This window comes from Sciurus carolinensis, chromosome 1, assembly GCF_902686445.1.
Source record: "Sciurus carolinensis chromosome 1, mSciCar1.2, whole genome shotgun sequence".
Classification (NCBI taxonomy): Eukaryota; Metazoa; Chordata; class Mammalia; order Rodentia; family Sciuridae; genus Sciurus; species Sciurus carolinensis.
Window position 1 is genome coordinate 181,601,573 of NC_062213.1, and position 21,354 is coordinate 181,622,926.

General features: G+C 40.4%; 1 protein-coding gene and 1 long non-coding RNA gene across 2 annotated transcripts; one reads left to right on the forward strand and one right to left on the reverse strand.

Moving 5' to 3' along the window:
- Positions 1 to 4,071: 4,071 nt before the first annotated feature.
- Snip1 (Smad nuclear interacting protein 1) lies at positions 4,072 to 14,740 on the forward strand. Its single transcript, XM_047557750.1, has 4 exons — positions 4,072 to 4,342; positions 5,515 to 5,617; positions 11,651 to 12,249; positions 13,161 to 14,740. Exons 1-4 carry the CDS (start codon positions 4,119 to 4,121, stop codon positions 13,426 to 13,428), a joined length of 1,194 nt encoding a protein of 397 aa, XP_047413706.1. The 5' UTR covers positions 4,072 to 4,118; the 3' UTR covers positions 13,429 to 14,740.
- LOC124988345 (uncharacterized) lies at positions 12,194 to 21,354 on the reverse strand. Its single transcript, XR_007109417.1, has 3 exons — positions 21,281 to 21,354; positions 20,655 to 20,734; positions 12,194 to 12,274 (listed from the first exon to the last, which is right to left on the reverse strand). It is a non-coding gene; the product is annotated as an uncharacterized LOC124988345 (long non-coding RNA).

Genomic DNA, 21,354 nt, shown 5'->3' on the forward strand with positions numbered 1-21,354 from the left:
GAGACTAAATAATATGCTATTGAATGAAACATGGATTACAGAAAACATCAGGGAGGCGATAAAAAAATTCTTAGAGGTCAATGAGAACGACGATACAACATATCAGAATCTCTGGGACACGATGAAAGTGGTACTAAGAGGAAAATTCATTGCATGGAGCGCATTCCAGAAAAGAATGAAAAGTCAACAACTAGATGAACTAACATTACAGCTCGAAGCCCTAGAAAAAGAAGAACAGAATAACAGCAAAAGTAGTAGAAGACAGGAAATAATTACAATCAGAGCTGAAATCAATGAAATTGAAACAAAAGAAAGAATTCAAAAATTGACAAAAGAAAAAGTTGGTTCTTTGAGAAAGTAAATAAAAGAGACAAACCCTTAGCCACACTAACAAAGAAGGAGAGAGAAGACTCAAATTACTAAAATTCGTGATGAAAAAGGAAATATCATGACAGATACCACTGAGATACAGAACATAATGAGAAGCTACTTTGAAAATCTGTATTCCAACAAAATAGAAACTACCGAAGACATTGACAAATTTCTAGAGACATTTGCTCCTCCCAAACTGAACCAGGAGGACATACACAATTTAAACAGATCAATATCAAGCAATGAAATAGAAGAAGCCATTAAAAATCTACCATCCAAGAAAAGCCCAGGACCAGACAGATTCTCAGCCGAGTTCTACAAGACCTTCAAAGAAGAACTCATTCCAATACTTCTCAAAGTATTCCAGGAAATAGAAAAGGAGGGTACCCTACCAAACTCATTCTATGAAGCTAATATCACCCTCATACCCAAACCAGGCAAAGACACATCAAGGAAAGAAAATTTTAGACCAGTATCCTTGATGAATATAGATGCAAAGATCCTTAACAAAATATTGGCAAACCGTATCCAAAAACATATTAAGAAAATTGTGCACCACGATCAAGTGGGGTTCATCCCTGCAATGCAAGGTTGAAGGATGATTTAACATTCGTAAATCAATAAACGTAATCTATCATGTCAATAGACTTAAGGATAAGAATCATATGGTTATTTCAATTGATGCAGAAAAAGCGTTCGACAAAATACAACACCCCTTCATGCTCAAAACACTAGAAAAAATAGGGATAGTAGGAACATACCTGAACATTGTAAAGGCTATTTATGCTAAGCCCATGGCCAACATCATTCTTAATGGAGAAAAACTGAAACCATCCCCTTTAAAAACAGGAACAAGACAGAGATGTCCTCTTTCACCACTTCTATTCAACATTGTCCTCGAAACTCTAGCCAGAGCAATTAGGCAGACCATAGAAATTAAAGGGATACGAATAGGAAAAGAGGAACTTAAGCTGTCACTATTTGCGGATGACATGATTCTATATTTAGAAGATCCAAAAACCTCCTCCAGAAAATTTCTAGACCTCATCAATGAATTCAGCAAAATAGCAGGCTATAAAATCAACACGCATAAATGAAAAGCATTTTTATATGCAAGCGACGAAACAGCTGAAAGGGAAATGAGGAAAACAACTCCATTTGCAATAGCCTCAAAAAAAAAAAAAAAAAAAAACTTGGGAATCAATCTAACCAAAGAGGTAAAAGATCTCTACAATGAAAACAACAAAACATTGAAGAAAGAAATTAAGGAAGACCTTAGAAGATGGAGAGAGCTCCCATGTTCTTGGATAGGCAGAATTAATATTGTCAAAATGGCCATACTACCAAAAGTGCTATACAGATTCAATGTAACTCTATTAAAATCCCAATGATGTACCTTACAGAAATAGGCAAGCAATCATGAAATTCATCTGGAAGAATAAGAAACCCAGATAGCTAAAGCAATCCTTAGCAGGAAGAATGAAACAGGGGGTATCACAATACCAGAACTTCAACTATACTACAAAGCAATAGTAACAAAAACAGCATGGTATTGGCACCAAAATAGACAGGTAGATCGATGGTACAGAATAGAGGACACGGACACAAACCCAAATAAATACAATTTTCTAATACTATACAAAGGTGCCAAAAATATGCAATGGAGAAAAGACAGCCTGTTCAACAAATGGTGCTGGGAAAACTGGAAATCCATATGCAACAGAATGAAACTAAACCCCTATCTCTCACCCTGCACAAAAATCTACTCACAATGGATCAAGGACCTTGAAATTAGACCAGAGACCCTGCATCTTATAGAAGAAAAAGTAGGTCCAAATCTTCACCTTGTTGGCTTAGGATCAGACTTCCTTAACAGGACTCCCATAGCACAAGAAATAAAAGCAAGAATCAATAACTGGGATAGATTCAAACTAAATAGCTTTCTCTCAGCAAAGGAAACTATCAGCAATGCAAAGAGAGAGCCTACAGAGTGGGAGAATATCTTTTCCACTCATACTTCAGATAGAGCACTAATTTCCAGAATATATAAAGAACTCAAAAAATTCTACACCAAGAATACAAATAACCCAGTCAAAAAATGGGCTAAGGATATGAATAGACACTTCACAGAAGAAGATCTACAAGCAATCAGCAAACATATGAAAAAATGTTCACCATCTTTAGTAATAAGAGAAATGCAAATCAAAACTACACTAAGATTCCATCTCACCCCAATTAGAATGGCGATTATCAAGAATACAAGCAGGCTGGGGATATAGCTCAGTTGGTAGAGTGCTTGCCTCGCAAGCACAAGGCCATGAGTTCAAATCCCCAGCACCATTAAAAAAAAAAAAAAAAAAAAAAAGAATACAAGCAACAATAGGTGTTGGAGAGGATGTGGGGAAAAAGGTACACTCATACATTGCTGGTGGGGCTGCAAATTAGTGCAGCCACTCTGGAAAGCAGTGTGCAGCTTCCTCAGAAAACTTGGAATGGACCCACCATTTGACCCAGCTATCCCACTCCTCGGCCTATACCCAAAGGACTTAAAATCAGCATACTACAGAGATATAGCCACATCAATGTTCATAGCTTCTCAATTCACAATAGCCAGACTGTGGAACCAACCTAAATGTCCTTCAATTGATGAATAGATAAAGAAACCGTGGTATGTATATACAATGGAATATTACTCAGCTATAAAGAATAATAAAATTATGGCATTTGCAGGCAAATGGATGAAATTGGAGAATATCATGCTAAGTGAGATAAGCCAACCTCAAAAAACCAAAAGACGAATGATCTCACTGATAAGTGGATGAAGACACATAATGGGGGGTAGGAGGGGGACAAGAATGGAGGAAGGAGGGACTGTATAGAGGGAAAAGAGAGGTGGGAGGGTTGGGGGGGAAGAAAAAATAACAGAATGAATCAAACATCATTACCCTATGTAAATGTATGAATATGCAAATGGTATGCTGTTACTCCATGTACAAACAGAAACAACAAATATCCCATTTGTTTACAATAAAAAAAAAAAAAAAAAAAAAAAAAAAGTCAGGTTTTAGGGCCGGGGCTGTAGCTCAGTGGTAGAACAGTTCCCCAGTATGTGCCAGACCCTAGTTTTGATCCCCTGTCACCAAAATAACTTTTTTTTTTTTGCCATAGTTTGTAATAGTATACTAAAGGTCACATTCCATCCAATAATCGACTAAATAATTCGCTATTGCTGTACATTTGGGATATCTCCATGTACAATTATGAAAAACGGGGCATCAAAAGGTTAAAAAAAAAACAAGTTTTGCGTTTTTCCCCCAAGTGTAGAAATAGCTTTATTGATTTTAAAATGATGCATATTATTTATAATGAATTTCAAACGTAGAAACAATAAGTGATGGTGGCCGAAATTTACTAATCCTTTAAAACTGTGCCAGCCATCATGCGCTAATTGGTATATTTTCATTATGAAATAAAGAGGGCTGGGGATGTAACTTGGTGGTAGAGCGCCGAGCTGTATCTCTGAAGTAGTCGGGTTTGCTTTTGAAACTTAAAATTCCCGCCTCCCGAGCCAGGCCAATTGCGGTCTCGCCCTTGAGGGAGAGGTCACGTGCTCAGCATCTCCGCCGTGAGGGATTCTGGGAGAGTGCGCCCCCGGAAGCGGAAGTTCAGTGGCCCAATTCGTCATTTCCTTCAGGGAGAAGAGCTCAACGGACCTCTTTTTTCTTTCGGTCAGCCAAACTCGCAGAATGAAGGAGGTGAAGAGCGAGAGGGAGCGGGGGAGCCGGCGAAGGCACCGGGACGGGGACATGGTAGCGGCGGCGACGGTGGTGGTGAAGCAGGAGCGCCTCAGTCCGGAAGCCGCGCCTCCCGCTCACCGCCGTTCCGACTTCTCCGGTGGCAGCCCGTCCCCGCCGCCCGGCGAGCCCGGCCGCCCCGGCCACCGCGGGAGCCGAGCCCGAGGAGTTAGCCGGTACGTGGGGAATAGTCCGGGTGGACCCTGTGTCGGGCTGACAGAAAGCAGGGCAGGGCTAACGTCAGGAACAGGCCTCGATTGCCGAGCGCTGCAGCCTGGGCTTAATGCGGAGACGGTGGGAGTGACCCCGAGGTGCTCGTGTTAAAGAATGTGTACGCCAGCATCGGTCACTTGCGTTGTGGCTGCATGTTGAGAGGCTAATGCTTATTACGGGCAGGATCCCGCCCCTTCAATTTGAGTCCCCAGCGTTAGCATAGTACGGCCCAGCGGATAGCACTGGCCGTCCGAGTTGAGATTCTCCCCATCAACACAAGAATGGAGTGCGGGCGGTGTCTTTCCAATTACCGGCCCCCAAAGATTTCAGCACTGAGGTTTAGGCCATGTTCCTATTAGAGACTGAAGGAAAAAATACTACTCGCCACGCTGCTTGGTTTATGCATTCATTCAGCATAGCTTTGCAGAGTGCCTATTAACGTGCTAAAGACCATCCTAGTTAATGGTGCCATAAGGGTGAACAAAATAGGTGATTCCTACCTTCGGGTAATTAGGCATGTTCTAGCCCCAGGATTCGTGATATCAAATAAACAAAATAGCTTCAATTAGTAACATATTAGGGATAGCTTAAAATAGTAAAGTGGTAGAGATTTGAAGAGGTCATTTCTAAACAGGTGCTGTTTGAGCTGAGACCAGCGTTTTGAAGATCCAGGCAGAGGAAACAACATGTGCAAAGAACCTAAAGTAGAATTGTCATTGTTTTAGAAGCTAGAAGGAATTTGGAGTCTAGTGATTGAAGCAGATAGAGTGTTAGGGAGGAGGTGGAGCCCAGGACTTGTGATTATTGCGGAAGGCAGGGTTTTGGTGGTGAGGAAAAAACCAAAAAGGCAAAGAGCAGCTTCTGGATGGTGGTGCCAATTAGAGAAAAGGCACAGACTCTGGGAAGAAAGGTTTTTGAGGGTTGAGAACGCTCAATAGGCAGCTATATACGTGTGTCTGGAACTCAAGGGAGATGGCAGGGCTGGGAAGATGAAGCCTCAGACTCCTTTAGAGCTCAGCAGAGATCTTCACAAATGTGGTGTTTGTGTTTAGTAGGTAAACCTGATATTTAAAGCTAACTCATGTCGGGGAAGGGAAATTGAGATAAAATCCTGTGTATACCATTCTCCAAAAAGGTCCCCAACCAAAAAGAAAAACAAGTCCTCAGGGAGAAGAAGCAAGTCTCCTCGGAATAAGAGAAGCCGAAGTCCTCACCACTCAACAGTCAAAGTAAAGCAGGTAAATGTTTTGATACTTGTCCAAATCTAGAGCCTCTTCCATCCTAGCTAAAGTGTATATGTATGTATACATATGTGTGTATTCTGTAGTGGGTTCTTCTAAAAAATGGATGTTTGCTTTATTTTTTTCTGCTTTTTTTTATTATTTTAATTTTTTTTTAGTTGTCAGTGGACTTTTTTTTTTTTTATTTACTTATATGAGGTGTTGAGACTCAAACCCAGTGCCTCACACATGCTAGGCAAGTGCTCTACCACTGAGCTACAACCCCAGCTCTTCTGCTTGTTTTTAAAAATTAGCTTTTTGTTTTGAGTAATTGTTCATTCACATCTGTTTGTTATATTTGTCAGAAATAATAGAGAGGTGTACTCTACCCAGTTTTTTTTTTGGGGGGGGGGTGGGTTATCAGGGATTGAACTCAGGTGCACTTGACCACTGAGCCATATCCCCAGCCCTGTTTTGTGTTTAGAGACAGGGTCTCACTGAGTTGCTTAGTGCCTTGCTTTTGCTGAGGCTAGCTTTGAACTCAAGATCCTCCTGAGCTGCTGGGATTACAAGTGTGTGCCACTGCTCCTGGCTACTCTACTCTGTTTTTTGCTAATGGTAGCATCTTTTAGAACTATAGTACAATATCGCAATTGGAATTTTGTTGATACAGTCAAAATACAGAATATTTCTATCACCTCAAGAATCCCTCATATTGTCCTTTTGTAGCCACACCCACATCTCTCCTACTTTTATCTTTAACTCCTGGAGGCTTCTAATCTCTCCTGGAAGCTGCTAATCTGTTTTCCAGTTCTATACTTTGGTTATTTTAAGAGTGTTACATAAATGAAATCATATGGTATGTAACTTTTGAGATGAGATGTTTTTCACTCAACAAAATTCTTTGAATTTCATTCAGGTTGTTATATCAATAGTAGTTTGTCCATTCCTTTTACTGCTGAGTAGTGTTCAGTGATATGGGTTTAGCCATTTGCCTGTTAAAGAATAGGTTCTTTCCAGTTTGGCACTGTTAAACATACAGCTGTTATCTAATCATTCATGTATAGGTTTTTCTGTGAACATTTCATTTCTCCAGATTAAATGCCTATGAGAATTACTGAATTGAATGGTAGCTCCATGTTTAGTTTCTTAAGAATTGCCAAAGTATTTTTCCAGTGTGATTATTAGTTTACTAAAACTGCTGTGAAATACCAAAAGGTGAAAGGAACAGAGAAAATATTGAGGGTTTAGGTTTTGCTGAGCTTTATATTCCAGGAAGCATAGTACATTGCAATGGTTTCAGGAGTTGAAAAAGGGTGGGATTTGGGGACAGAGTACTGGAAGTACAGAGCCTTGTGGGACTTAGAATGCAAGGAGGTAGGGTTGTTGACCAGGAGTCTGTGGCTTCTTTAATGACTGATCCTTTTTTGGGGGTGGGTACCAGGAGTGCTTAGCCACTGAGCCCCATCCCCAGCCCTTTTTTTATTTTTGAGTTGGGATCTTGCTAAATTGCTTAGGCCTCGCTAAGGCTGGTTTTGAACTTGAGATCCTCTTGCCTCAGCCTCCTGTGCCACTGGGATTACAGGCTTGTGCCACCGTACTGTCTAGTGACTGACATATTAAAATCAGGGCTAGTGGAGCATTGTGGCAAGCTGCTGTAATCCCAGTGACTTGGGAGGGTAGGGCAGGAGGATGGCAAGTTTGAGGTCAGCCTTAGTAACTTAGTAAGGCCCTAAGCAACTTAGACCCTGTCTCAAAAAATAAAAAGGGGGCTGGGGATATAGCTCAGTTGGTAGAGTGCTTGCCTCACAAGCACAAGGCCCTGGATTCAATCCCCAGCACCGCAAATAAAAAAATAAATAGAGCTTGGGATGTAGCTTAGTGGTAAAGTATCCCTGGAATCAATCCCCAGTTCCTAATAATAATAATGATAATAAATTAAATTGTCAGAGGGAAAGAACATGAAAGATTAGTCCTGGTGAACTCAAGGCAAATAGCACCTTGAATAATGTTTTCTGGTATGAGGGGATTAGTGTCTGGGTATACTTCTGGATGTTTGTCCTTAGCGACTAGGAAATCTAGAGAAACTCTTAATCTGAGCATGCAGGGCACACTTGATCCCTCTTTGTGGTAGAGAGAAGGATTTGGGGTGGGGAGAGACCTTAGCTCCAGTACTCAGGGGTTCCTCGTCACCCCTCTCCAGGGGTCATAGCTTCACTCACAGTGTGCAGGTTAACATCTGGGGAAACCAGAACTTCAGAATGAGTATACCCGTGCCTTCCCCTACCCTTCTTGTTCCCTAATGATAGGGAGACTTCTTTTTATTCCTTTGCTTCCAAAAAAGTTTTTTTCCCCAAAAAAGGATATTTTTTTTAAAAATATTTTTAGTTGTAGATGGACACAATCACTTTATTTTGTTTATTTTTTTATGTGGTGCTGAGGTTTGAACCCAGTACCTCACTCGTGCTAGGCAGGCGCTCTACCAGTGAGCTACCAACCCAGCCCCAAAAAGTGTCTTTTTGTTTTGGAGCATGGTTACCGTGCACCTATATGACAATTTATTTATTTTTTTTCCTTCTGGTACTAGGAATTAAACCCAGGGGTGCTTTACCATTAAGCTATATTCCCAGTCCTTTTTCTTTTCTTTTTTTAAATTTTAAGTCAAGGTCTTACTAAGTTGCTGAGGGTCTCGCTTAGTTCCTGAGGCTGGCCTTGAACTTGTGAGCCTCCCACCTCAGCTTCCTAAGTCACTGGGATTACAAGCATGTGCCATCATGCCTAGTGGCAAATTTCTTTCTTTCTTTCTTTTTTAAATATTTTTTAAGTGGGCAGTGGACTTCTATTTTATTTATTTGTACGCACTTCTGAGACTGGAACCCAGTGCCTCGCATGTGCTAGGCAAATGTTCTGCCACTGAGCCACAACCTTAACCCACAAATTTCTTTTTATTTACCCACTTTTGGATTCTAAAAGTTCTGCTTGCCTTTTTTTCCAATTTATTTTTTCCCTTTGGAGGTACCAGATTTTGAACCCAGGACCTTGCATGTACATAGGCAAATGCACCTGGAAGCTGAATTATATCCCCAGCCCTTATCTGGGTATTTTTCTTTTAACTTTTTATTGTGGAAAATTTCAAGCATATTTAATGAACCTCCACGTTTATCTGTCACTACTCAGTTTAAACAATTACGAGTGGTCAGCATACCATGTTTATTCCTACCCACTTCCTTCTTTAGGCAGGGTTGATTGTTTTAAAGCAAGTTTCAGATGTACCATTCCATCTGTAAATATTTTAGCATGTCCCTAAAAGACAAGGATTTTTAAAAATAATAATAACCCCAAATCCATTATCTCACCTAAAGTTTTATTTGCATGTTTATTTTTCAGTATTGGGGTTTGAACCCTGCAGTGCTCTCACTGAGCTACATCCCCCACTCATTTTATTTTAGTTTGAGATAGGTTCTTGCTAAGTTGCCCATGCTGACCTCAAATTTGCAATCCTCCTGCGTCAGCCACCCAAGTCACTGAGACTACAGATGTGCACCTTTGTGTCCAATTTACCAGTTTAAATATTTTAATTTTGGAAAAAGATATAAAATTGCACCTTTGTGTCCAATTTACCAGTTTAAATATTTTAATTTTGGAAAAAGATATAAAATTCACTCAATCATTTTTAAGTGTATAGTTACTAGTATTAAATACATTCCCATTGTTATGTAGCTATCACCACTATCCATCTCTAGAACTCTTTTCATCCTGTAAAACTGAAACTCTGTGCCAATTAAACAGTAATTTCTCTCCCCAGCCCCTGGTAATCACCATTGTATTTTCTGTCTCTTATGAATTTGACTACTTTAGGCAACTCTCATAAGGAGACTTATATATTTTTTGTTCTTATGTGTCTGGCTTATTTTATTTAGTATAATATCCTCAGGGTTAGTCCATCTTGTAGAATGTGTCAGAATTTCCTTCCTTTTTAGAGTTGAATAATATTCCATTGTATATATCACATTTTGTGTGTCCATTCATCTGTGGATGGGGTGGGTTACTTTTACCTTTAGACTATTTTGAATAATATCGCTATGAATACCCATGTACAAATAACTCCTTGAGACCCTGTTTTCTTCTTCTTTTTTTTTTTTTTTTGTACTGGGGATTGAACCTAGGGCTGCTTAACCACTGAGCTGTATCCCCAGCACTTTTTAATTTTTGGTTTTCTTGGTTTATTTTTGAGACTGGGTCTTGTCAAGTTGCTTAGGGCCTCCCTAAGTTGCTGAAGCTAGCTTTGAACTTGGGATCTTCCTGCTTCAGCCTCCTGAATTGCGGGGAATATAGGCATGCGCCACCCTGCCCAGCTCATGTATTTTTGATACATACCCTGTAGTGAAATTATTGAATCATATCATAATTGTTTACTTTTTTCAGACCACCATTTTGTTTGGCTATACCATTTTACATTCCTGTGACTAGTACACAAGGGTTCCATTTTCTGTGTTTTCACCAATACTTTTCTGGTCCTCCTCAATCTCCACCCCTGTGCTGGGGATTGAACCTAGGGCCTTCTGGCTGTTTAAAAATTGTTTAGTCATCTGCAATTTCTCCTTCCCTCCCTTTTTTTCTTTCTTCCCATGCTGGGAGGAAAAATCATCAAACTCAGGGCCGGGCTAGGGATGTAGCTCAGTTGGTAGAGTGCGTGCCTCACAAGCATAAGGCCCGGGGTTCAATCCCCAGCACCACAAAATAAAAAGTGAAAAAAAAAAACCCAAAAAACAACTCAGGGCCTCACACATGCTAGGGGTGTGCTCTACCACTGAGCTACATTCCCAACTGTTTTGCTGGTCTCAAACTTATAAAACAGTAGCTGGGATTGCAGGCATGTGCCATTTATACATGAATGCTTTATATTCTATATCTTACTAGTACATAGTAAGATATATTCTATATCTTACTAGTACTTTATATTCTATATCTTACTAGTACAATGTCTGAAGTCCTTGGGGATCTAAATCTATAGGACTTGTTTCTACTGTTTCTCATAAGCACAAGCATAGTTGATTTCCCCCCATACCCCCCCAACTGGCCTCTCAGATTTTCCCTTGCTTTCTGTGAGCCTAACAATGCACTCAAAATATATTTTATCTGATATTTCATTGAATTATAGTGGGGAACACCCCTCCAAGTATCTGACCTGCTGAGTGAAGATTTTTCTATATACTGTGAAACTTATCCCCTCTTTTTTTCTCCTTTTATTTAACAATATGTTTTAGATATACTGTTTTGTGGGTGGGTATTGGGGATTGAACCCAGGGGTACTTAACTACTAAGCCACATCCCCAGTCCTATTTTTATTTTTTATTTGGAGCAGGGGTCTCACTAAGTTGCTTAGGGCCTTGCTAAGTTGCTGAGGCTGGCTTTGAACTTGAGATCCTTCTGTTTTACCCTCCCAAGCTGCTGGATTATAGGCATGTGCCACCATGCCTGGCTTAGAGATATTTCTATGTGATTTTTTTTTTTTTTTTTTTTTTTTTTGCAACTGGGGTTCGAACCCAGGACTTTTGTGAATATGAGGCAGATGCTTTGCCACTGAGCTACATCCTAGCCTCTCCTCCCTTTTAATGACTTCAAAGAAACCCTTTGTGTGAATATAGTCATTTATTTTATTATTGTCTTTAGTTTTTATTACTACAAATAAGATTGCAGTAAACACCCTCACATACCTATCTGTGCATTTTTTCTGGGTATTTCTAGAAAATAGATTCCTGTGAGTTAGATTACTGGTTGATGAAATCGTTATTGAATACTGGCTATTACCAGTTTACACTTTTTTTTTTAACCAGTTTGTGGTAGCAGTGGGATATCTCATTTTTTTGTCCCTTCCTTTTTGATATTAGCTATTATTTTTTTATGATTTTTTTAAAAAGTTTTTTTGGTTGCTAATGGACCTTTATTTTACTTAGTTATATGTGGTTCTGAGAATCGAACCCAGTCCCTCACACATGCCAGGCAGGCACTCTGCCACTGAGCTACAACCTGAATCTGTTTGAATTTCAGGAACGGGAGGATCATCCCCGTAGAGGACGGGAGGATCGGCAGCACCGGGAACCATCAGAACAGGAACACAGGAGAGCTAGAAACAGTGACCGAGATAGACATCGGGGCCATTCCCGCCAAAGGAGAAGTTCTAATGAGAGGCCTGGCAGTGGGCAGGCCCCAGGACGGGATCGGGACAGCCAAAACCTGCAGGCTCAAGAGGAAGAGCGGGAGTTTTATAATGCCAGGCGCCGGGAGCATCGCCAGAAGAATGAAGTCAGTGGCAGTGGTAATGAGGCTCAGGAGGTGATTCCTCGACCTGCTGGCAATATTAGAGACAAAGAGGTGCCTGCTAAGGAAAAACCAAGCTTTGAACTTTCTGGGGCACTTCTCGAGGACACCAACACCTTCCGGGGTGTAGTCATTAAATACAGTGAGCCCCCAGAAGCTCGTATCCCCAAAAAACGATGGCGTCTCTACCCCTTTAAAAATGATGAGGTACTTCCAGTCATGTACATTCATCGACAAAGTGCTTACCTTTTGGGTCGACACCGCCGCATTGCAGACATTCCAATTGATCATCCCTCTTGTTCAAAGCAGCATGCAGTCTTTCAGTATCGGTAGGTATGCCTTCAGAGGAAGGACCTGAAATGCCAGCAGAAACTGAATAGCTCGCCTAGTTGTGATTACTAAGATTTGCCTACATGTATATGTGGAAGAATCCAGTACCCCTCATGTCTAGTATTAATCACCTTCTGCCCCTTGCATCCCACCATGCTGGTAATAGATCCAGGGCCTCACACATGCTAGGCATATGCTCTACTACTGAGCTACATCCCCGCTCCTAATGTTAGTTTTAAAAGAGTACTGTAAATCTAACTGTGTATTTACTAATTGCTTATATGTGTAGAAGAGTTTGATCTTGGTATCAGAAACCCAGTTACCGAATACTTGACCCTGGGCAAGGTACTCTCTGCACTTGTTAAGAGGGTTAAGGAAATGTACTAAAAATGCCTGGCATGTATGTTAACTAATTCTGAATCTTAATAGCTTGCATAATGTATCTGTGACCATTTGATCCTCAGAAAAATCCTGTGAGGAAAATAGGGCCAGTATTAATATCTCCTTCTAACGGATGAGAAAACTAAAGCTCAGCAAAGCCAGGTGACTTCCTAATAAATAATTACCATAGTAGAACTCTGGCTCAAAATATAGGTGAAAAAATCATTTTATTGATGATAAACAACAGGAAAATAGTATTTTCCATGGCAAAAGTTTTGAATTCTGCATTTCAAACTTTTGATCTACCCCCACCCCCAGAATGAACCCAAAGATACATTCTCACTTTTTCTGCTAAGTATATTTAAATTGCTCCCAATTTCCCTATCCAGGGCAATGCTTTCCTCCTTGTTTCCTAGAGTTTTAACTTGAGTCATCTTCAAGCCAGGTTACTGACATCATATATTTAGAGAAGGCTGGATGATCTGAGGCAAGATTTTGCTCACATGGCTTTCTCCTTTATCTCTGCTAGGCTTGTGGAATACACCCGTGCTGATGGCACAGTTGGCCGAAGGGTGAAGCCCTACATCATTGATCTTGGCTCAGGCAATGGAACCTTCTTGAACAACAAGCGCATTGAGCCACAGAGATATTATGAACTAAAAGAAAAGGATGTTCTTAAATTTGGATTCAGCAGCAGAGAGTATGTCTTGCTCCATGAGTCATCAGATACCTCTGAACTAGACAGAAAGGAAGACGAGGATGACGAGGAGGAGGAGGAAGTAGTGTCTGACAGCTAGCGAACTTAAGAACCCCAACTATTGAGAAACTTTTCCTTCTTGGAAGACTTCGGGATTGCCTCAAAGAGCCAATGTGCTCTCTGTAATGCCTCTTATTGCCTTAAGTCTTTCCTGAGTTGCTGACCAGCTTATTTTACAGTTTAAGAACACTGACTTAGGTTTTGTTGGACTTTTTTCTGTGGCACATCAGTCACGTGCCTGTGGCATTTGTTTTCAGAACAGTCTCACCAATTACAACACATCGTGTTTCAGTAGAAGCATTGTGGCTTTAGTTGGTGCTTTCAGAACTGCTAACTAGGAAACAACCCTTATTTGAAGGGGAGTCATGGCTTGTTCTCTTTGTATAGTTACTTTATTATTTATTTAGTTGTTAAGCTTTGTGAACCAGGAGTTTTTGTTTGTGGGCAAACCCCTGAACAATCTTATTAAGCTTTGGTTGCACCAGAACAGCCTCCACCATATACCAAAGCTTTGACCTGGTTGAGCTCTTGAGTCATAGAAGTTGATTTTGCACTTAGCTTTTTCTTGGGGTGGGGAGAGGAAGGGGGTTTACCACGTGACCTCATTAGTGACTGTTTAACTTAAACAGATGCTTTATGGCACCTGCTTAAGTACATGACTGTACAGGAAGATCATGGCTACTACCAACAGGTGCTGATTTAATATCATGAGAGGCTGAAATGTGTTGTGGATCTGTTTCTTAAGAGAAAATTCCTGATTTCTTCATAGAACATGTACATAACAATTTTTGATCATCTTGTCTGTTCTAAAGTTTTGAATTTTTATTCAAATGTTATCTTTTTTTTCCTTTGAGTAATACACTGTTGCTAATGTGACAGAATCCTTACTTTATTCTAACAACATGTATATATGTCTAAAGGAGATTGTGTAGCTTACATGTTACTATGCATTTCATCTTTAAAAAATTGTTCAAAGGTTGTATTTACTGTCCAAGGCTGGAAATCAAGGGAACTGTCCAGTTTCCTAATTTTCTACCAGAGGACTATGTGTAAGTAGGAAAAAAGTCTTAACTACTTACATATAGTTTGTGTGTGTGTGTGTGTGTGTGTGTGTGTGTGTGTGTATGTATGTACATATATATATGTGTATATATATATATATATGTAAATTGTGTTGAGCTGCGTACCAGTTTTCATAAGACAATGTTTTGTGATATAAATGTAATGCCACATGATAGGCAAAGGCCTCCCTGCATTTGAAGAGCAGGTTTTCATTTATATGTATTTTTGGGATAAAAAATAAAATTTGTAAATATAACCCCATTTCAAAGGGTAATACTTTCCTAGCATAGAGGGCCGTGTGTATGTAGGTATGTTTGCTACTAAAGGAGTCTTTGTATCAGTGTTTTTGAGGTAAAAATAGGTAGTCATGTTGAGTGTCACTGACAGAGACCAGGAACTAGTGAAGAGAGCACCCACATCTGCCCTGGAATCCAATCTTGAGCTGGCAGTGAATGAATGTTCGTCACCTTGAAGCTGCAGTGCTTTTCTGAACTGGCAATGGAGGGTTTTTCCATCCTAAAGTATTCAGAACTTAAGGCAGGTTAGGTGTAATTGACCTTTCACAGTGAAATACCAAAGACCATCCTACCATTAGGTCCTCAGGTGGTAGGGCTGGGCAAAGGGAGATGGAGCCGCTCCGTCAGTGCAGCTGTCAGCTCTCCTGGATTGAAACTTAGCTGCTATTAAGTTAGGTTCTCTTCGTTGTGTTTACATTATGGTATCACATACGCAGGGTACTCAGGGCAGAAGGGTGGCTAGAGCAGGGAGGGGCAGCTGACTGGTGTTCATTTAAAAGAAATGGAGAGATCCCCTCTGAAGAGTGACCATTTAATGAGGCCGATTTGATAAAGATAGGATGAAGGGAAACCAGGACAACCAAGGGAAGGACATTACACTGGCCCCAACAACTGCTGCTTTCTTCATTTGATAAGTGCCATGTGTCCTGTAATTCATATGTGTGTATGTTTAAAAAGTAGATTTTGTTTTGATTTTCCTTTTGATCCAGATAAAAGGTTTTCTTTCTGGGATTAGGCAGTAATAATAATGGAATACTCCAGGGCCCCCTTATTTGGTGTTCCTTGCTAATTTGAACCTTGGTAACCTTGAACATGGCTTCAGAACACCTCCTTACAGACACCGATAGACTACTTTGCCTATAGTAGTCAAAAAGAGGTGCCAATTATATAGTAAACTTTTGCTTTAAAAGGAATAGCTACCTAAATTAAGACTTTTTTTCCCTTACTTTTTTTTTGAAGAGAGCATTGGAAGAAAAAAATCTCTTGCTAAATGTGGTGGCATATACCTGAAATCCCAGCGATTAGGGAGGCTGAGGCAGGAGGATTGCAAATTTGAGGTCAGACTCAGTAATTTATCAAGGCCTTAAGCAATTTAGTGAGACCCTATCTCAAAACAAAAAAGAATTGGGGATATAGATCAGAGATAAAGTACCCCTGGGCTCATTCTCTAGTACCAAAGAAAGAGAAAAGGAAAACACTATTTCCAGAGCTTAGAAACTCATCTTAGCTATCTGCAACTTCATTCTTTCTCCACCCTGGCTGGCTTTTCTGGGAATCACTGCTGTCAGAATCAAGCTGCAAGCAAAATGGCCCTTTGCTTCTGAGCCCCTCCCCCAAGTCCTCTGGTCATCCACAATTCTGCAGAGGTATGAGACAAAATTTTCAGATTTTCCCCATTGGGCATCTTTTTGTTATTCCTTCGAATGCTGGTGATTGAACCCAGGGGTGCTCTACACTGAGCTACATTCAGAGCCTTTTCTTATGTTTTATATGAGACATGATCTCACTTGTTAAGTTGCTGAGGCTGGTCTGGAACTTGGAATCCTGTCTCAGCCTCTCAGATTGCCGAGTCTACAGGCATGTGCCATTCTGTCCAGGTCCCATTAGTCTTCTAGCAACTCTAGTCTCCTCATTCTAATGTTGACAAAGGACAGCCCATTAAGTGCCTCTGGTGATAACTTTCATATAACATTGTGTGCTGGTGATAAGATTGAAGCAGAGGTAATCAAGATAATGATAAACTTTTAAGAAAAACTTTTATTACTATAGTATTGAGTATGTCAGTATACAATCTAGCTTAGTTTTAAAAAACAAATATTTCAGGTTGAGTATCTGATATGTTCTGCAGGTAGTTATATTTTTTAACATCCTCTTGTGCAAGTGAGTTCTGCATCTGAGGAACAAAATGATGTCCTGTTAATTGGAGTCTAAATGTGACACACAGTGTCAGCAATGCCTACTTAAGAAATAATGTTCTGGTTATGTGAGTTTATATCAAGCAAAGAGGCTACTTGATTTAAATTACAGATTTTAAAGCTTCGGTGTATTTATCAAATGGAAAACAATTTAAAAAGATAGTTACTAAAAACTGGTGAAATTTCCCTTTCCCCACATCTTTTGGTGGCATGTTGTTGGATGGATTTTTTTAAATTTGTTTGGTACTGAGGATTGAACCCAGGGGTGCTTTTTATTTTTTTACTATTTTGAGACAGGTTCTCCCTCAATTGCTTAGGGTCTTACTAAATTGCCAAGGCTGGCCTGGAATTTGTGATCCTCATGCCTCAGCCTCCCAAGTTGCTGGAATTACAGGTGTGTGCCACTGTGCTTGGTGATATTTTACAGTATGTTCACTTAAAAAGTTAAAAAGGGCTGGGGATGTAGTTCAGTGGTAGAGTACTTGCCCAGCATGGTTTTGAGCCCCAGCACAGCAAAAAATAATAATGAAAAGTAGTTGTTGATTAAAAAAGAACAATAAATTTGTTCATATTGACTAAAGTTTGAGTTCATTCCCATCAACAGATGCGTAAGCTTAGTAAGTGAGCATTTGCTTTGCTACTGAGTCAGACACAAGGAGCAATAATTTGAAGATGAAGTGCATCTTAAAGAGATGATGTATGGTTTAGATATGAGGTGTCCCCCGAAAATTGTGTGAGACAATGCAGGAATGTTTCAGAGGTGAAAGGATTCAATTATGAGAGATACAACCTAATCAGTGAATTAAACTATTTGCTGGATTGATAATTATAATGGATGGTAACTGTAGGCAAGCAGGGTGTGGCTGGCGAAGTGGGTCACTGGGCACATGCCCTTGGGGGTTATATTATCCCTGGATCGTTGCATGCAAGTTCTCTCTGCTCCCTGGCTGTCAAGAACTGAGCCAATTTCCTCCACCACGCCCTCTGCCATGCTGCTGTGCCTCACCTAGGGCCTGGGCCTAGAGCTGTGGCATCAGCTGACCGTAGACTATACCTCTGAAACTGTGGAGCAAAATGAACTTTTCTTCCTCCTAGTTGTTCTTGTTAGGTCTTTTGGTCACAGTGACTCAAAGCTAACACAGATGGAATCTGACATATGCCTTAGAGGATAGGCTGATTTTGGACTAATAGAAGAGGGCATTGTGTGAGCCTGAACAGTCTAGGGAGCAACACCGCAGTGGAGGATTTTGGAAAGGATTCTATACATTGTTTGCCTCAAGTTCATAATGATGGAGCTGGGATGAGAAATCACTCAGTCCTAGTTCAAGTGATCTTTTCTCTGAATTGTTGGTTTCCAACTGCAGGACTTCATAAAAAGAAAAGACAGCTGATTGATTAGGTTGCCCACTTCACAGGGGGCTTGAGGAAATCACATTGGATGGGACTTCTGGGGGTAGAGAAGTCACCCCAGAATTACCAAGTCACAGCCAGAGCTACTCAGGAATGATCTTGTTGATTCATAAAAGTTGTCAGTAATGGAGTGTGGAAGAAGTGTCATGAATTGAGACTTCAATAATAAAGCTGACTGGTATTGAGGAGCACTTTCTATGAATAGGTACTGAGCAAAGCATTTTTACAGGTTCACTAACTCATACACATACTTATATTTCATTCTCATATCTCAATGAGGCAGGCTTCAACCATCATTCCATTTTGCAAATGAGAAAACTGAGGCATGGAAGGTTAAGGTCACACAATGATAGGCAGTACTGATATTCAAACCTAGTCACTTCTTTCTGAGATGAACTTTTGGTATGTTGCCCAGACTGATCTTCAACTCCTGGGTTCAAATGAGCCAGTTTCCTCAGCTTCCCAAGCAGTTAGACCACCTGATGCCACATTCTTTTAGTGTTTGGATATGCAGGGGCTGGCCCTTGCAGAGCAGTAAAACCAGCCATAGACATCATTAGATGGAGGATACCTTGGGGATGTGGAAGTGAAGAGTTGGGGTTAAGCAAGCCTTATGAACAGAAGAATGAGTAGTTACCCAGAAGTCAAGCAATGGCACTAGAAATTCTTAAGGCGGCTTTGGAAAAACTTGAAGTTCAGTAGAGAAATGGAGGTAGTGAGACTTCTGGTTTAACAAGGGACTACATTATTTTGATGAACTCACCTGCAAAAACTTCAAGGTAAAATATAAATGAAAAGTTCTTGAAGTTTCCAAGAACAGATAAGTTTAGTAAAAAGTTATCAGTCAAACCAGGCATAGTGGTGCATGGAATCCAGCAACTCACGAGGCTGAGGCCAGACCCTGTCTTTAAAAAGGGAAAAAAGAAAAAAAAAAAGTGGGGATATAGCTTAGTGGTAGAGTAATTACCTAGCATATGGAAGACCCTGGGTTTGATCCCCTGGGTTTGTTACCAGTCAAAAATGAAGATAAAGCTGGGTGTGGTGGCCCATGTTCATAATCCCAGCAACTCAGTAGCTGAGGCAGGAGGATCACAAGTTTGAGGCTAGCCTCAGCACTAGTGAAGCCTCGTGTCAAAATTTTAAAAATGAACTGGGGATATGCCTCATGGTTAAGCATCCCTGGGTTTGACCCCTGGCATCAAACAAACAAAAAAGTAAAGATAAGTAAGAATCCAGAAAGAAATGGATTATAGATGTAGTATTGGAAATCAAATCGAGGGTATGGTGTATGCTAGGTAAGTACTCAACCACTGAGCTACACTGCTGTGCAGCCCCAACCCTGTAAACCACATTTGACCTAAAGGAAAACCATGTTTGATTCTAGCAAATCACACTTTACATTGAGTGGGACAGAACTCAAAACCCAAAGCCCACATAAAATGTGGAGTCTAATGTATTTCATTTTAAAACTAACAAAAACTGGCATACTGTACACCTTTCAGAGTAAAAGAGTAGATCTGGAATAAAATCTCTCCAAGGATTTGCAACTGAAGAGTTTAGGAATACTCAAGATATGATTCTGTACTCTTTGTGTCTCCAGATATCTGGTGGAAATAAATAAAATTACTTTCTAGAAGAAAGGATTTTCTAATCTCCCAGTTATTCCTATACTCTTTCCAAAGACACAGTTACATTTTTAAAACACAAGAAAACATGCCACCATAATCCCAGGTAGTTGGTGGGCTGAGGCAGGAGGTTCTCAAATGTGAGGCCAGCTTGGGCAACTTAACCAGGCCCTTTCACAAAAAGGGCTGGGGATGTGGCTCAGAGGTAGAGGGCTTGCCTTGCGTGTGCGGGGTCATGGGTTCAATCTCCAGCACCCCAGCCACAAATCTGTAATCCACTATATCAAAAGACTACAGAAGAAAATCATGATCATGCCAACTGATTCAGGAAACAAAAATTGACAAAATTCATTGCTGATTAGTGATTATAGGAATATGGAAGAACTTTCTTGCCCTGATAAAGAGCATCTACAACATCTCTACAGCTAATATACTTCATGGTGAAAGTCTGAATGCTTTTCCCCTAAGAAAAAGAACAATGCAAGTATGTCCACTTTCATCACTCTTAGTAGATATAGAAGTCCTGCTAGTTTAGTGTAATAAGGCAGAAAGGAAAATAAAAAGCATTCAGACTGGAAAGGAAAAAAAAAATCAACTCCCTATTTGCAGATGAAATGCCTGTCTACAGGAAAAAGAAATACTAAGGAATCTACAAAAAAAAAAAAAAAAAAAAAAAAACTTTTCAAAATTAATAAGGGAGACCAGCAAGATCCCAGGTTGTATTGTGTTGACATAAAAGAAATTATCCAGAATGTTTTAACAGAGAGACAAAAAGAAAATGCAGACAATTGGTTAAAAAAAAAAAAATCTTATGTCTGAATTACAGGGGAGAGAAAATGAAGAATAGGCATATTCGAAGAAAAATGACTAAATGTTCCAGGATTGATGAAAGATACCAACATCCAGGTTATAGAAACCCAAAGGACTTCCACGCAAGGGAGAAAAATAGAATCCTACCTAGACTCGTTGCAAAATTGCGGACCATTCAGTACTGGGGCTGGAGAAGTTAGCTGGGGCCAACGTTAACAATTTTGGACCTAATGAAAAAAAAATAATACATTATCGTTATTACTTGCCAAGCCCCTTACATACATTAAGCGATTCATTCCTTACAGCCACTTTAGGTTCTCTTATGAGGGAGTTGAGACAAGTGAAGTTTAGTTACTAGCCAAGGCGGCACGGTTTATAAGTGTAGAGGAAGGATCTTGAACAAGATCCTTGTCCCAGTTTGTGCTCTTACCTACTATATGTCTCTAAAAGACAAGGGGGAGGTCGTTATAAAGCTTAATCCAAGGGAGGGACATCACATTTGTTTGTAGAAGATCATCCTGGCACCGCTCTGGATAATGGATTAAATGGGCCAAAGGTAGAGATATGAGACTTTTGGAAAATGTGGCCCCAAATAGGGAGGACCTGAATCAACGAAGGAAGTGATAAGAGGGGCAGACAAAAGCAAATGGATTGCGAGGTCATCTGGGGTGCAGTCCACAGGACTCGGTGTTGGATGGACCTCAGTCCAGGGTGGAGTGAGGATGGTACCCAGGTTCTGACGGGCAATTCCGAGAACAGTGAAAGGCATTCACCGAGGCGGGGCACACAGGATTCTTAGGAGGCTTAAGGAGCTGCTTGGCTTTGGCACGGCGTAGGTGTGGCGTCC